This window comes from Entelurus aequoreus, linkage group LG05, assembly GCF_033978785.1.
Source record: "Entelurus aequoreus isolate RoL-2023_Sb linkage group LG05, RoL_Eaeq_v1.1, whole genome shotgun sequence".
Lineage (NCBI taxonomy): Eukaryota > Metazoa > Chordata > Actinopteri > Syngnathiformes > Syngnathidae > Entelurus > Entelurus aequoreus.
In genome coordinates, this window is record NC_084735.1 from 58,321,484 (window position 1) to 58,339,265 (window position 17,782).

Consider the following 17,782-nt stretch of genomic DNA (forward strand, 5'->3'; position numbering starts at 1 on the left):
GTCCGCATTATTAAACTTTCTACCACAGGAAACATATTGAACAAATACAGCAGTTACTGTCAGACTCTAATCCGGATTACCTTGTCTATCAGACACATGGTTAAAACCCACAACACCTTTCGTTCTAATTAATGTCCCGGGGGACAAGATTACAGAAAAGACAGATCGAGTGACAAAGGGGGGAGGAATTATGATTTATGAAAGAGAAAACATTAAAAGTAGATCAATTTGAGTATGTTGAAATTAAAATCACATTTTCCTCAGAAATGTATTTCAAGGTAATTGTAGTATACCGACCGACCACAGCTAAAGACATTTTTCTTGATTAATTTTCAGACATCCTCAAACAGCATAGTATGAAAGAAGTAACGTCATGGGGGACGTTAATCTGGACTGGTTAAATAAAACACGTAGAAAGAAACTTAAGGATATTATAAACGGCTTCTACATGATACAAATGATACGCAGTCCTACTAGAACTACAATTGGATGACAAAAATCAAAGAGAACATCTGTAAATACACAAATACAAAACCAGAAAGAAGAGTGCTAAAATAAAAATACCATTGGATTCTAATAAAGACATGAGGACTCAGCTCTCATAAGAGCAATTATAACAGGTCTAAATACAGATCGTATGATTTAAAAGTTTGGAGGAACAAAGTTACAATGTTTATGCGGAAGTCTAAGGCTGACTTTCACTTAGAAGTAATCAAAGCTGCAAAAGGGAACATTAGAAAGTTATGGAAAACCAGATACAAACTTACGGGAAGAGAGCAAACAAGAAACAACACTATAACATTAAATATCAATGGCGCTACTATCGCAGACAGTCTGGACATAAGTAATAATTTTAATGAACATTTCATCCAGTCTGTACAAACCCTGAATAAAGAGTCCCTCAAAATCAGTGCAAATAATTGTCATTTATTCAGGATGGACTAATTTTAGAATTAACAAATGAAACAAAGTTAAACAAAATCTTCACTGCATTATCAGACTCACGATCTAGAGACATATATATATGGGTTGGACACTATCTTCCTAAAAACATATAAGGATTGTATTATTGCTCGTATAACAACGATTGATAAATAAATTAATAACGGAAAACACTTTCCCTACCACGTCGAGAAACTGCTACTATGATTAAATCCATAAAGCAGGAAATAAAGAAGACCAGAACATGTACAGACCAATTAGCCTTCTCCACGTTATAACAAAAGGAATAGAAAATTTGAAGTTAAAATATGGCTTTGGAGCAATCAAGGCTGCTCACACGGTCACTAAGAGGGGCATTATGTTGACACATCAATTTATTGAGTATTATATTTATCTATGAGAGCATTTTTGTTGTAAATTGTGAAGCTTGGTTGTTGTTACGAATGATGACAGATGTAAAAAAGAGCATGAATTGTCTTTGTGTGATGATGTAAATAAGGTGTGGTTGTATTGTATGTTAAGTATGTGTGCATGAAGGGGCATTTGGTGACTTTTCTTAAAATTGATTACATGCTACAGTATGATTATTTTTTATTAATTATTGATTATTATGAATGTATATAAATTATGATTAATTAGTGTCATAATTGTATTGCTTGATTTTTGGATCCCTTTAATTTAGGTAGCCAGGGACTGCAGATGGAAAATAGCTATTTAGATATAATCTGGTACAGAACATATCTGTTTCTGAATTTAATGTTTCTATGCATTGTCCCATCATAGATAGACTAAATTAAATACAACTATTTAGTGAATTATTGAGGCCACAATAATTCACTAGGTGTTGTAAAATATCAAAGTACTATTGCAAAAGCGAACAGTGACCTCAAACATGACCTGTCCTCCGCCTCTGTTCTTGCTGCGCTTGACTATCAGCTGCCTTATCTTTTTCTTGGATGTTTCTGAAACTACTACTACTACCACTACTACTACTACTATTACTATTACTATGACTAACACTGTCCCTGTAAGAGGGACAGAGGGGGGAGGTGAGTTTGGATTGGGTCAAGTTTGAGCGTGTTGAGGTTTTATTTAATCGATATGATCAATCCGGTACAAGGATAAAGGAACGTAATGATTTAGATTGACAATTGCAGTGGTTGGCGAAAGCAACCCCAACCTCAAAGGAGGGTGCCAATTCAGTAATTAAATGTTTTGTGAATGATCTAATATCCCGACATGGTTTCCCCAAAAAGATTAGGTCAAACAACGGCACCTAATTTAAGAAAACAGGTTAATCTTCTTCAGTCACAAGATCAGCACTTCTCAGGACCAGCAGCTTCCTAGGAAGGTGGAAAGACCATGAGACCAAAATGGTAAGTTTGCAAAATGTACAATTTGTGTGCCAGTTCCTCTGTGCAGATTTGAGGATGAAAGCAGCCACTCCAGATTCCCTTGCACTCGCTCAGAGGGGCACGGTCAAAGCCAATCCAGGACCAACACCCGATACCTGACTGGAAGGAACCGAGAGGAGAGACAACACCTTGCCAGCGATGACGAGAACAACTAAGGTTGCCAGCCAATATGTGTCCACCGGGACTCCAGCAGCTGTGGAAAGAAGTGTCGGGAGTGCCGAAGCAGCGAGGAGGCCTGAAGCAAGCCGAGGGCCTGGACCAAAGCCCCCACAGCTCCAACTCTACCTGAGTTTTCCCCAATTTCGGCCAGCACGCACCGGCCACTGAACAGTCTGCCCAATGGACTGAACCACACCCCAAAGAGAGACAGACTGTTTGAGTGGATCTCTTTCTTCACCAGGGCAGCCGAAAGCCCAACGAGGTGTCGGCAGGCCATCAGCCTGAGGCACCACCAAGCCATCTATACGAGCACTAATCGAACATGGACTCATACGAAATTCAGTTGTGTGTTCAAAATTAATTGGTAATTAACAATATTGGTAACTACATCCATTGCAAATGCCGGGAAAAATATTTTTGCAAATGTCTTACAGTCATAAATCTATATACATTCATCTATTTATGTTCAATGATGTTCATGATCAAAGTATTTGTTATTCCTTTACTAAATCAAAGGGTAGGCCACTAATTGTGTTCTGTGAGATGGTTTTACTGCAGGCTGGTAACAGCGATCGCTCTGAAGGAGGGTCATAGACGGAATTTTTGCCTCGTATAAAAACATTGAGGTTTTTGCCTCTATCTGTGGTAGAGATTTAACTTAGTGGTCTACATCAGAAATTGTTTTGGTCCAGGGTCTAAAGACCCTGGAAGGCGGGTATGTAGTAGAATTTCTGACCTTTGACCTATATTGCATGTCTAATAAGAATGTACGCTCATTTAATTTCTCTTCTATTCTGTGCCAGTGGGACAAAGGTGAATATGGAGTTGTGCCAACCTGTCTACAGAATGTTTAGAATTTCCAAATATGACTAAGAGATACAAGGTTGTTTTGGAACAGACAAAACCAAAACAAAACAATCGTGACGCATTAGATAACAAACAATGACGCACAAGAGACATATAAAAAATGGCAGAAGACCGGAACTCGACAGTGATTTTGGCTTGTGTGTGTCTTGTTTACTCCGGAGTAACATGTGGTCTGTCTGCACGGCCAACTTAATTCAACCTGCACTTCTGATAATGGGTAAATAAATTTGTTGTACTAAACTACTTTTGTTGCCTGCTTAAGCTTCGGACAATCCACTACAATGTAAATCTTTGTTTGACATTAAATAGAAATTTCAACAATCCAGTTAAGTCCTTCTCACCTCCCCAAAACAATAAGCACAATAAACACAAGCAGCACGTTAATAAGTTGACACATTTTTATTTCTAAAACAGAAGCCACTGTACCAACTGTTGGCATTTATATATAATATTTCTATAGATTGCAGTTTGTTTTTTGTGTGTAAATGTGTGGTATAAAATATTATATACAGTACAACAAAGTATGTCTTCATTAGAACACAGTGAAGTTCAATGCTGTACATTTCCTGTGAAGCTACTGCTTTACTGTATGTCATAATTCTTCTGTACATTGTGACAATACAAATAATCTTTCTCCATTACAAAAAAATAATACCTTCTGTCATTCGTTCTGTTATTAAGTACGATGATCAAAGCAAAAAGTTGGTATAAACCTCTCTCAATATATATGTAAATATATATAACTGATTGAAAAATAATACAATTCAAAACTTACAATAAATAATATGCACACATTTTGTTTGGATATTCTTTCATCCAAAGCAATAAAAAGGAAGTTTTGGTTGCAAAACCAAAAAATCCATTGCTCGTAAAATGTCCCTTTAACCTGAACTCTTTCCACAATAAACATATTGTTAAAAATCCTCAAACTGGCCTCTGAGTTTAAAACCAACATACTATGGTTATTGTTATTGTCAAGTTCATGTACTCACGCGAAGGTTTACCTCGTCTGATACAGCAAGTAAGTTCAGGAGAGAACTTACTTTATACAGCGCATCAATACTCATATCTTGGAATTAACTCCAACATGAATAACTTCCAGTCTGATGATGAAAATGATTCCAACGTGTGAGCTACAACAAGTTCATGATGAAGTTGTAGATCTGGTTGAGCACCACAAAGTGAACAGGCAGACATGAGCGTCGGTCCTGCGTGGCAGGGTCACATGTCAGCCAGGAGAGGGCGTTGTATTGTTCCAACACAAATCTGTCAACAACACAAACTCATTATTTGACTGTCATGACAAAATTGTGGAAAACATTCATATATTGATTTATTCATTCACTTTTTGCCAGTAATCCATCCTAACGGTTCGACTAAAATCAAATGCGTACGGAAAACAAAGCCATTTTTAAAGTAAATATAACTAGATTAGGCAATTCCTGAAGGAATTGCATGTGAATGCTCCAATGCTGAAGTTGAACTGAAATTCTGGATTTTTTCAGAATTGTTGAAGTAGAGCACAGGGTGAATATTTTGAAGTTGGAACGGTTTGAATTGGATAAAAAATGGGGGAGTTGTGGAACTTTGAAGAATGTTCAATTCATTTCAACAGGAATTTGGGAATTTCGAGAAAAGCGAGAATTTTTTTGAAAATGGTAAAAAGCTTTTATGGTCTGAATGAGATGAAATGGTTGGTGTTGGAATTTTTAAAATCGGTCGAGAAATGTTAAATAAGGGCCATGTTGAATTGAGAATTGGTATCATGGAATTCCTGGAAATTCGGAAAACTGGGAATTTTTACAGTTCAAAAAAACGCTTTGTTTTTTGTCCTAATTAAGAGGAATGTTTTGACGGTGGAACGGTTGAAGTGGGTTGAAAAATGTGGGAGGAGTAGTCGCCAGAAAAAAGGGTGGAAATAGGGCTTTGGGAAAGCAGTAATTCTGAAAAATCCAGGAATTTTTTGGAACTTGGAAAAATGGTAGTTTGAATTTCCAGGATGGTGGAATGTGTTGAAGGTGGAATGGTTTGAATAGGTTGAAAAATGTGGAAATGGTCGAAGTTTGAAAAATGGCCAATTCATTTTGAATGGGAAAAATGTCCCGGAAAACCTGGAATTCTGGCAAATCTGGGAACTTTTGAAATTTGTCAAGGGAAAGCCCACGATTCCCGAATAAGCTGAACAGTTTGAAGTTGGAACGGTTTGAATCGGATGAAAAAATGTGGAAGGTAGAGTGCGCCAAAATCTGGAGAAGAAGAAGAAGTTGAATAAAAAATAGATGAATTTTGGTGTAGAAAACCATGTGTGAATGCTTTGGAGCATTCACACAATTAATGCGTTCCAGAGTCAGACAACAAAGATATCGAGACAAAACAAATGTATAGAGAAAAATGCATGCATAAAACAATTTGAAATATATATCAATGATTAATTAAATGTATAAATTATTATTTAACATCACTTTGGAATGTAGAGGGAGGAGGTGTATCAAAGTGCTGACACTCGCAACTTTCTTTGGCCCTATGGTGGATATTTTGTAGTTGTATAACTTACAAATACTGAATCCTCAACACATAAATCTTTGTTTGGACATTACATTCATGGAACAATACGCAGTTAAACTAGTTTGTTACATTAATTTAACAGAGAGAGTATACATAGACTGAATCCTATAAAAAGTGTAACGTTGAAAATGAAAGTACCGAAGTATTCTAGAAAGACGTTAATACACAGAATAATTGCGCTTGTTTTTAATAATCGGTGGTGGCGCTGTTGGCTTACCTGAGCACTTCTGAGGTCTGATTGGAGTCGAGAGGATGAGAATGTTTGCTGTGCAGGAACTCGTCTGACTGCACTGAAGACACATGCAGGTGCAAAGAGGCCTAACAGAGCAAAAAATACAACTAATCATAGTCATGAATAATAATACAGGTTTGTTTATGAACTGAAAATGTTTCTCACAAAAGTCAGAAGCACTGAAGAGGTGACAAAAATATAAATGTTCATAAAAGTTCAGGAAAGATGTTTAATAAACATACACTCAACATCCTCTTCGATAATTATAAGAAATATTACAATATTACTGTACAGTAATAAACATAGTTCTCGATTCAAGTATTAAAAGAGCTTATTTAGGTGTAATCACACTTTGAATATGAGCTTTTTTGAGTTTTTTTAAGGATTGTCACAATACAACTTTTTCCCTTCTGATACAATAATGACTATTGGCTAATACGATATTGATCAGATATCTGCATGATTAATACCTACACCCGCTACTGCAGTCAGACGTGCTTGAGCGACAGCCTTGGAGCAACAGAGAGAACTTCATCCAGATACAACTTTTTCACTTCCAACATGATACCGATATCAGCCTTGAGTGTTGACCTGTACCGATAGTGATCTGATGCGATATCAGCACGGATCATTTTATCATTTTATATTGTGGAATGTTAGAAAAGGTTAGATCAAATTAAATTAGTCAACCAGAAAACAATAATCAAGAACAATAGGTTTGGAAAAAATTGAGACTTGCTAGTTAGAATTATTTCAGGTTACACAAGTCCTTCTTAGGCTAACATTTGTGTTGTGTACATTTATTTAATGTACAATATTTTTGACCAAAAGTAATCAAAAAAAACTAATCAAAGGCTATTCCTTTAGCTGTTGACGTTTGAGGTAATATATTGTGTAATTTCTGGTTTTCAGACTTGTACTCTCAGAGCAGTATTGGTATTATTATCTCTGGAGACAAACTAAATACCTGTTCATACTATTCGCTGTACAGTAACATGGTTCCAGCTACAATTCTGTTAAAGTACACTAAGCACCTACTCTACTGTTCTTTTGATAAATTACATTAAATCTAGCTTAGCAGTTAGATAAATAAATGATAAATGGGTTATACTTGTATAGCGCTTTTCTACCTTCAAGGTACTCAAAGCGCTTTGACAGTATTTCCACATTCACCCATTCACACACACATTCACACACTGATGGCGGGAGCTGCCATGCAAGGCGCTAACCAGCAGCCATCAGGAGCAAGGGTGAAGTGTCTTGCCCAAGGACACAACGGACATGACTAGGATGGTAGAAGGTGGGGATTGAACCCCAGTAACCAGCAACCCTCCGATTGCTGGCACGGCCACTCTACCAACTTACGGCTTCTTGTCTGCAGCTCTCTGTGGCTCAGGTTGAGGTGTTGCATGTTCAGCTTTTCCTTTGTCCTGCATGGATACTTGTAAGACATGTACCTTATTTGCCACCATGAAGGTGAGGATTAGAAACTTATAGGAGCAGCTTTGTACTTTGTGTGGACATACTTTATTTAGCCTTTGTGAGGAGGCTACATTGTATTGATAATCCTTTGTTGCAGATGTTGTGATCATATGGTCTCTGCATACTGTAGTCTGGAATGAACTGCCAATATTGCAATTAACTATCGAACATAAAAGGAACGTCCTCCGTGGCTGGCAGTGTTGCAGTTGCTATCTCTGCATCCAGTAACACTGCAGGCCTGCTTAGCTTAGTTTATATTTGAGTTTCTGATGGTCTTTGATCAGCGTACAAGTTGTGGATGTACAAATTTAATGTGAAGATGTTATTTTCTACTTTTCTATAGGCCTTTGTGAAACAACAGTTGTAACACAGCACTTATGAAAAAATACTACAGTGCACTGTACACACTTTTGCTCTCTTTAAGTTGAAGTGGTACAATTATTAATGACATTAAGCTCATAAAATTGAATGATGCGGACACGTTTGTAGCTGAATACTTTGTAATACGTTTCTGCCTTGGAGACTTTACATATACACTACCGTTCAAAAGTTTGGGGTCACATTGAAATGTCCTTATTTTTGAAGGAAAAGCACTGTACTTTTCAATGAAGATAACTTTAAACTAGTCTTAACATTAAAGAAATACACTTTATACATTGTTAATGTGGTAAATGACTATTCTAGCTGCAAATGTCTGGTTTTAGGTGCAATATCTACGTAGGTGTATAGAGGCCCATTTCCAGCAACTATCACTCCAGTGTTCTAATGGTACAATGTGTTTGCTCATTGGCTCAGAAGGCTAATTGATGATTAGAAAACCCTTGTGCAATCATGTTCACACATCTGAAAACAGTTTAGCTCATTACAGAAGCTACAAAACTGACCTTCCTTTGAGCAGATTGAGTTTCTGGAGCATCACATTTGTGGGGTCAATTAAACGCTCAAAATGGCCAGAAAAAGAGAACTTTCATCTGAAACTCGACAGTCTATTCTTGTTCTTAGAAATGAAGGCTATTCCACAAAATTATTTGGGTGACCCCAAACTTTTGAACGGTAGGGTATGTAAGTAAAATGCAACTCCAATGATTTGATAATTGTTATATCGATCAAATGTGCTGCAATATTGTTCAATGAAGGACACTTATTACCTATATATAGCTTGTGTGCTATTGTGTGCTTAGCTGGTGTGTAGCTCCTAGTAGCCTATAGCTAACCATGTTTACGTTTTGTAAATGACTTGACTAAAATACAAGAAAAGACCAAACTTGTGTGCTTATTGGAGGGCATTGTAATGTTAACTGGCTGTCCAGCTTTGCTCAATAAACACGCTGCAGGGCTGCTTGTATCGGACATGATATCACACATTTTACATGCAAGCACATATACAGGTGAAACTCAAAAAATGTGAGTATCTTGCAAAAGTGTGTTTATTCCAGCAATTAGATTTACGAGGGTGAAACTAATATATAACATAGGCTCATACCAGGCAACTCAAGATAGTTGATGATTATGGCTTAGAGCTGATGAAAACCTTGAATTTAAAAATCTCAGAAAATTTAGAGTTTTCAAAGATTGTAAGCCATCATGATCATCAAAATTATAACCAATATCTCACTTTGCATGCACTGAGTTTATATCACATATTAGTTTCACATTTGAAGTTGAATTACTCACATGAATGAACTTTTATTTTAATTTCTAGAGTTTTATACTTGTTTTTTTAATGATATCGGACCAATATCCAACATCAGTATCAGATCAGATACCATTAACATAGTGTATTCTAACTGTATCAATTGTAATTGAACATGTTGGTGTTTTATGATCAGTTTTATTGGTGCGTGCATACAAAGCTGTATCAAGTGTGTTTTTGGTACCTTGAGGAAGAGTGGACACTGGTTCTGAGCCTGTGGACACGCCGACCAGAACCAGTCAGGTAGTGGTCCAGCTTTGGCCGTGGACACAAAATAGCCGAGAGCCAGGGGTTGCTGCAGGAGATTTGCTACCTCCTCACGAGACTCCATGCGGTCTGCACCCTGACCCTGCACATCATAGAATTATATCTTAAATTAAAACACGGCACAAAATATATTTATATTTCAAATCAAAACCTGGCACAAAATATAATTATATTTCAAAGGTTTGTACAAACAAGTGTCGTTAAAATATAATTGTACACATTTAAATAGTTTTCATTTTGCCCAATCAAAGGACTGAAAATCAACTACTTGATGACATCATAACACCTCAAATATATTGATTTATTATATATAAATTATATTCAAAATCAATATATTAATGTTTTACATATACATTATATTTGAAATCAACATATTGATTTATTACATGTGCTTGTTTGTTATTAAACCTTATAAAAGACAAGTGTGATATTATACCTTATATTAGTGTGTGCTTTATGGTACAGTATAGTGTATGTTATACACAGTTTAATAATACAATAGAACAAGTGTCTACCACTGCACAATATAAACCACCTGTAGGTCAATACCTTAATTGTTCTGCTGTTAAATAAACGTTTAAAAACATCATGTCGCTCCGTTTTTATGACGCAAAACAAAAAAGCTTTGTTTTACTTGTCAACGCAAATACTAAAACCAAAAGCTTTGTTTTTAAAGATAAACAATGAAGTTTGGATAAAAGGCCAAGTAAAATTTGCAGGAAGAAAAGCAAGTTATTGAGCTAAAAGACAACAGCTGAAAATGCTCTTACTTTGCTGCCGTCACCTCCATGGTGGTAATGAGAGCCAGGAGAATGAACTGGTGAAGTGTTGGGAGAGATGTTGATGATGTCGGGGTCAACTAACTCATTCTCTGGGTCGAGCAGGTCAAAGATACCCATCCCGTCAGAACCGTCTGTGTGGAAGACAAAAGTATTTTTAAATATGAATAAAGTAGTACAGTACATATAATATATAGAAACGATGACGCACAGGTAGTAATTGCAAACAGGCAGTTTTACAAATCTAACAAAGCCATTTCAAAAGTCCTTGTTGAGAAGTAGACTCATAGAAAACGTTCTGACCTGTGGTACCATTGAGGATGTCGATGTTGGTGTCGATGTTGGTGTAGTTGGAGCTGGCCACTTGCACGAAGGCAGAGGTAGGGAAAACAAGGATGTGCGTACAGGAAGTGTCCTGTGGAGTGTTCAGTTGGGGCGTTTGCATGTTTAAAGTGGTACTGCGACCAAACACCGACCCAGTTGACACCGAGTCTGATGGCAGAGGGATAGAGCAAGAGAGAGGGCAACAGAGACAGAAAGCGAGAAAGCAAGAGAGAAAGAGAAAAAGAGACATTCACAGATACAGCTTAAGTAAAATAAAACATAATCAGTGCAACTCAACACGTTAATAACAGTATTATTTGAAAAACACTTGTTGTAGTCCCCCCTCCAATGGGCTCACCACTCATTGGAGGGAGCATAGAGGTCGGGTGCTATGTGAGCTGGGCGGCAGGCGAAGGCAGGGCCCTTGGCGGTCCAATCCTCGGCTAAATAAGCTAGTTCTTGGGACGTGGGGGAAGGTGCCTGAGCTGATGCGCGAGGTGGAGAAGTTCCGGTTAGATATAGTTGGACTCTGGATATAGTTGGCTCTGGAACCAGTTCTCTCGATAGGGGATGGACTCTCTTCCACTCTGGAGTTGCATGCAGTAAGAGACGACAAGCTGGGGTGGCAATTCTTGTTGCTCCCCGGCTCAAAGCCTGTACGTTGGAGTTTAACTCAGTAGACGAGAGGGTACCTTCCCTCCGCCTGTGGGTGGACGAGTGGACGGGTCATGACTGTTGTTTGTGCTCATGCACCAAACAGCTCAGAGTATCCGCCCTTTTTGGATTCCCTCGAGGGAATACTGGAGAGTGCTCCTTCAGGTGATTCCCTAGTTCTGCTGTGTGACTTCAACGCTCATGTTGGCAACGACAGTGAAACCTGAACCCGAGTGGTGTTTTGTTATTGGACTTTTTTGCTCATCACAAACTGTCCATAACAAACACCATGTTCAAACATAAGGGTGTCCATATGTGCACTTGGCACCAGGACACCCTCGGCCGAAAATCTATGATCGACTTTGTAGTTGTGTCATCGGATTTGTGGTCTAATGTTTTGGACACTCGGGTGAAGAGAGGGGCGGAGCTTTCTACCGATCACCACCTAGTGGTGAGTTGGCTCCGATGGTGGGGGAGGATGGCGGACAGACCTGGCAGGCCCAAACGCATTGTAAGGGTCTGCTGGGAACGTCTAGCAGAGTCTCCCGTCTGAGAAAGTTTCAATTCCCACTTCTGGAAGAACTTTGAACATGTCACGAGGGAGGCGCTGGATATTGGACCATGTTCCGTAACTCTATTGTCGAGGCGGCTGATCGGAGCAGTGGCCGCAAGGTGGTTGGTGCCTGTCATGGCGGTAATCCCAGAACCCGCTGGTGTGGTGAGGGATGCCGTCAAGCTGAAGAAAGAGTCCTACCAGGTCCTTTTGGCTAATGGGACTCTGGAGGCAGCGGACAGGTACGGACAGGCCAAGCGGTGTGCGACTTCAGCGGTCGCATAGGCAAAAACTTGGACATGGGAGGAGTTCGGGGAAGCCATGGAAAACGACTCCCGGACGGCTTCGAAGCGATTCTGGACCACCATCTGCCACCTTAGGAAGGGAAGCAGTGCACTGTCAACACCGTGTATGGTGAGGATGGTGTGCTGCTGACCTCGACTGCGGATAGTTGTAGATCGGTGGAGGGTATACTTCGAAGACCTCCTCAATCCCACCTACACATCTTCCTATGAGGAAGGAGTGCCTGAGGAATCTGTGTTGGGCTCTCCTGTTTCTGGAGCTGAGGTTGTCGAGGTTTTTCTGGTTCTCGCCCAGAAAAGGGTTTGAGTGCCATCTCCGGGTTGGGGACAAGATCTTGACCCAAGTGGAGGAGTTCAAGTGCCCCTGAGTCTTGTTCACGAGTGAGGGTTGAGTGGATCATGAGATTGACAAGCGGATCGATGTGGCGTTCAGTAATGCGGACGCTGTATTTATCCGTTGTGGTAAAGAATGAGCTCAGCCGGAAGGCAAAGCTCTCAATTTACCAGTCGATTTACGTTCCCATCCTCATGTATGGTCATAAGCTTTAGGTTATGACCGAAAGGACAAGATCACGAGTATACGCGGCCAAAATGAGTTTCCTCCATCGGGTGGCGGGGCTCTCCCTTAGAGATAGGGTGAGAAGCTCTGTCATCCGGGCAAAGTAAAGCCGCTGCTCCTCTACATCAGAGGAGCCAGATGAGGTGGTTTGGGCATCTGGTCAGGATGCCACCCAGACACCTACCCGGGGAGGTGTTTAGAGTACATCCAACCTGTAGGAGGCCATGGGAAAGACCCAGGACACTTAGGCTTCTGCCCTTGCAACCCGACCTCTGATAAACGGAAGAAGGTGGATGAATGGATGGATTAATTATTTTACGATTTAATGAGGTGGCAACTTGTGTAGGATGTACTCCGCCATCTGCTCGGATGCAGCTGGGATAGGCTCCAGCACCACCATGACCCCTAGAGGGACAAGTGGTAGAAAATGGATGGATGAATTTTTCAGATTTATTTAATTTTTACATAAATAAGGATGAATTTTTTCAATGATTATATTTTAATACCGAGGTGTTCGGATCTGTCAAACTCAGCCATCAAAGTCAGTGGGCGGGTTCTAACACAAACACACTGTTGTCCTGTAACTCCGTCAACTGTAATAAAGTCCTCTCTAGACGACTGACAAATAACCGTCTTCACGCTCTGTGAATACAGTTATTTGGGGATGGACCGGATCCTGTGCTGTCACAGAGGAGAGAGAAGTGGAGACGAAGAATAACTCCTCCTCAGCTGCCACTTATGAACCCAGCAAAGCACTCAGCCACAGCAACAACAGCAGCATCTACAGAATCCGGAACACAAGGGTCTGATGCAGCAACTCCCCCATCGTCATCACCTTCACCACAAGCCTTGATATCCACCTGTTGCATCTACACTCTCCTGAGGTGCTTCATTGTCTTTCGCCTCTCCACTGTCACCCATGAGACTTCTTGACCATCTTGAGAGCTTGGTGAAATCAGGAATTAAAATGATTCCCCTTACTCCAACATGGCAAGATCAAAGATTCTGTTTAAAAAAAAATGATTGCGCCCCTCTCCCTTTTCCTATGCAATCAACCAAAACTTCCCCAGCTTGGCCCCCTGTTATTCCCAACAGAGTCAATGCTGTTGTCTAGGATAATAAGGACTTGTGTGCTGCTAAATATCACATCAACCTGAGGCCCAATAAGGAAGTGCTCTCTTCTAAAACAATAACTACCATCAAAGCACATAGATGAGTTAAGAGACATACAGTTAGATTATCTGATCAGACAAATCTACACCACATTCCTTTGAAGAACACAATGTCCAGTGCAAATCCAGCTAATCTCAAACACGCCGTACTCACTGTCAGATCTTTATGTAACAAATACTTTTTAAATGATTGTATTTCCTTTTACAATCTGAATTTTGTTTTTAACTCAGACATGGCTCCACAAAAACACTGCACATGCAGTTATGATTGAAACTACTCCACCTCACTTTAATTATGTGTTTGAGACACAACAAAAACAAAAGGGGTCGGTGGGTGAGTAAACGTGTTTATCCTAAACATTCCTGCCACTTCACTTTACACACTATGGCATTTTTACCAAGCTTTTTTTTAAATATCGCACTGTGGCCTTAATACTGAGATAATTCGTACTGTGAGATTTGATACCATTACCTCCCTATGAGATTTACAAAGAAAAGTTACATTTGTTCAACTAGACTTTGCGTAGAACAAGGGAAAATATTCATCTGAAATCATCACAAACCGTTGTGTTGGGCTGGAAGATAATGGCAAAAAAAAAAAAAATCACTATTATTTTGATTGATATTGTAATCACGATTAATTACACAATTATTCATTCATTTGAAGCCATTAGTATTTATTATCTCACCAAAACTCAGCTTTAAATAACTTAATTAACTTAATATAGATTATTAACGAATAAACCACAACAAGTAAAAAATAAAAACAATAGATTTAAATATAAATAAAAAACAAACAATAAAATTAAGTTTTTCCATTTTAATTGTTTTTAAATTCCGCAGATGAGATGTGTTGTGGGTGTATGGATTGTCACTGCTAGCTTTAGCTTTGTAGTTAAGCCGCTTAAGCCGTTAAGTGACCGTCTCAACTTTGTTTGGTTCAGGACATGTTTCAGGGATGGATAAGCGTTCCCGGACACAGTATTTTCCCAAATATTTGTTACTTCTCCTCACAATGACAGCATTTCAGTAACATTTATGTCAAATTCCCTGATATTATTTTGCATTTATCAACGGATTCCGTTTGACTGGCCAATTATGTGACTGTCCGCCATAACTTCAACGTGGAAATTATATGCCTTAATTTTTTGTTGTTGAGTTATTGATTAGCGCTGTGTCCAATAAAAAGTAGTAACCATGGTGAGATCCAAATCCTTTTTTTTTTTCACTCATATACGCTCACTCATCCGTATCATCATTACAAGCTACGGAATTTGCATGCACGTTGCGCGGCCAATTAATCGTTTTTTTTTTTAATGATTATACTTTCATGATTGTGAGAAGCCATAATGGAAATCGAAATCAAAATTTGATTAATTGTATAGCCCTACTCTTGTGTCCTATTTGCTACAGTTAACAGATTAACAAACCCTCCAGTTTCACTTCCAATAGAACTAATTTCTACTTTAAAGAGCATGTGTTTGCAATGTTATTTCATGCTAAAGTTCAAGCATTAAAAATGCAATAGTTCCTGGAAAACAAATAGCTACTCTGCAGCGAGAGAGCTGCCACATTTCACTCCTGTCACTGACAAAACAGTTGAAGAGATCATCCACAGTCTGTGTCCATCAACATGCTGCCTTGATGAGTTACCCACTAGATGTCTAAAGTCTGTGCTGAGTTTGTTACCACAATTCGCTCGTCTAGTTAACATGTCACTTCAGACTTGAACATTTCCAAAGGCCTTAAAACTGCTGTCATTAAGCCCCTCTTGCAAAATCCTCAATAAACTCCAATACATTTAAAACTCTGCTGCCCGCCTGCTCACCCACACCCGCTCCTGTGAGTACATCACCCCAGTCCTGCAGAAACTCCACTGGCTCCCCGTTCCTCAGCGGATCCACTTTAAAATCCTCCTCCTCACCCACAAAGCCCTCCACAACCAGGCCCCCTGCTACCTCAACAACCTGCTTCACCGCCATACCCCTTCACGCAGCCTCCGCTCCTCTGACGCCAACCTCCTCTCCCCACCACTCAGAACCAAGCTGCGGACCTGGGTGATAGCGCCTTCTTCATCGCTGCTCCCACCCTCTGGAACTCTCTTCCCAAACCCATCTGTGAGTGCTCACCCCTTCCTACCTTCAAAAGCCTTCTCAAAACACACCTCTTCAGATCTGCTTTTAACCTGTGATTAGTGTTCTGTGTCTTGTAATGTCCCATCTTGCAATGTCCAATGTTATTATGTATTTTACTATGTACTGCGTTTATATTTCCTGTATTATATATTATTACTTTGAACTGTTTTATATTTTAATTTTTATCCTGTAATGCGTCTTTGAGTACACGGAAAAGCGCTATACCAAATAAAATGTATTATTATTATTATTATTATTAAAGAAGAGTAGTCTTGATGCCGCAGTACTGAAAAACTGGTCGGTCCATATCGAACCTGACATTTTTGGGCAAAGTCCTTGAAAAAGTTGTATACCAACAGCTTAGTGACTTTCTACTGTTTAACAATGTGTTTGATACTTTCCAATCAGGCTTTAGGCCCCAACCACAGCACTGAAACAGCTCTGACCAAGGTGACAAATGATATCCGCCTGAACACAAACGCTGGAAAAGTCTCAGTCTTTGTTTTGCAGGACCTAAGCGCTGCCTTTGAAACAATTGACGATACTATCTTAATACAGAGGTTAGAAAACTGAGTGAGAATATCCGGTTCTGCTCTTAACTGGTTAAAGTCCTATCTCGATCACAGGACATACTTTGTTGAAAGTGGTAAGTGTGTCTGTGAGCAAGTGGCTATGACCTGTGGGGTTCCTCAGGGCTCGATTATGGGACCATTATTGTTCAACTTGTACAAGCTGTCAAGAGGCCAACTCGTACGCAGCTTCAATGTGTCCTACCACGTTTACGTAGATGACACCCAGATCTATGTGTCACTGACGGTCGGTGAAGGTCACCCTGTTATTTCACTTTGTTGCTGCCTTGAACAAATCTACAGATGTAAAACAATTTTCTTCAGTTAAACTCAGACAAAACATAAATCATTGTCTTTGGCCCCAAGAAGCAAAGATAAACTATTACTAGTCACCTTCAGACTCTCCCTGAAACCTAATGATCAGGTTAGAAATCTAGGTGTTATTATAGACTCAGACTTGAACTTCAACAGCCACATTAAGTCAATAACATCAGCAGCTTTTTACCACCTGAAAAACAATCAGAGCAATACTTTTTAAATCAGACTTAGAAAGACTAACCCATGCCTTTGTCTCCAGCAGGTTAGACAACCATAATGTCCTTCTCACTAGGCTCTCTAAACAAGCTGTAAAGCAGCTGCATTACATCCAGAATGCTGACCAGAACCAGGAAATATGACCACATTAGACCAGTGCTCAGGTCACTGCACTGGCTTCCTGTTGCTCAGATAATATACTTTAAAACAGCTCTGCTTGTGTACAATAATTTTCATGGTCTTGTGCCAAAATACATCTCTGACATGTTAGAACCATGTCAACCATCTCAGGCTCTTAGAACCTCAGGGAGTGGTCTCCTGCTGGTGCCTAGAGTCATGATCAAACATGGTGACGCTGCGTTTTAGTTTAATGTTCCTAATACCTAGAATAGTCTTTCTGAAGATGTGAGACGGGCCTCAACATTGGCGATGTTAAAATCCAGCTTATTCAATTGTGCATTTGACAACTGAAAGTATTTTAGCTACACTATTTGATTTCACTTTGAATTATAATATTTGTTATAATGATTTGATTTTTTGTTTTTAATCAGAGTTATGATTATTTTTACGATTATTTTA

At 39.3% G+C, this 17,782-nt stretch overlaps 1 protein-coding gene across 2 annotated transcripts in view; it reads right to left on the minus strand.

Annotated features, from left to right (window-relative positions):
- Positions 1 to 3,740: 3,740 nt before the first annotated feature.
- The window catches only part of med13a (mediator complex subunit 13a), a 205,552-nt gene continuing 191,510 nt past the window's right edge, over positions 3,741 to 17,782 (minus strand). For both annotated transcript variants that reach the window (XM_062048448.1, XM_062048447.1), the window contains exons 26-30: positions 10,705 to 10,893; positions 10,393 to 10,535; positions 9,540 to 9,704; positions 6,166 to 6,266; positions 3,741 to 4,649 (exon numbers count right to left, since the gene is read on the minus strand). In XM_062048448.1, the coding sequence (XP_061904432.1) occupies positions 4,517 to 4,649; positions 6,166 to 6,266; positions 9,540 to 9,704; positions 10,393 to 10,535; positions 10,705 to 10,893 (731 nt within the window). In that variant the 3' untranslated portion in view covers positions 3,741 to 4,516. The remainder of the gene's footprint in view (positions 4,650 to 6,165; positions 6,267 to 9,539; positions 9,705 to 10,392; positions 10,536 to 10,704; positions 10,894 to 17,782) is intronic.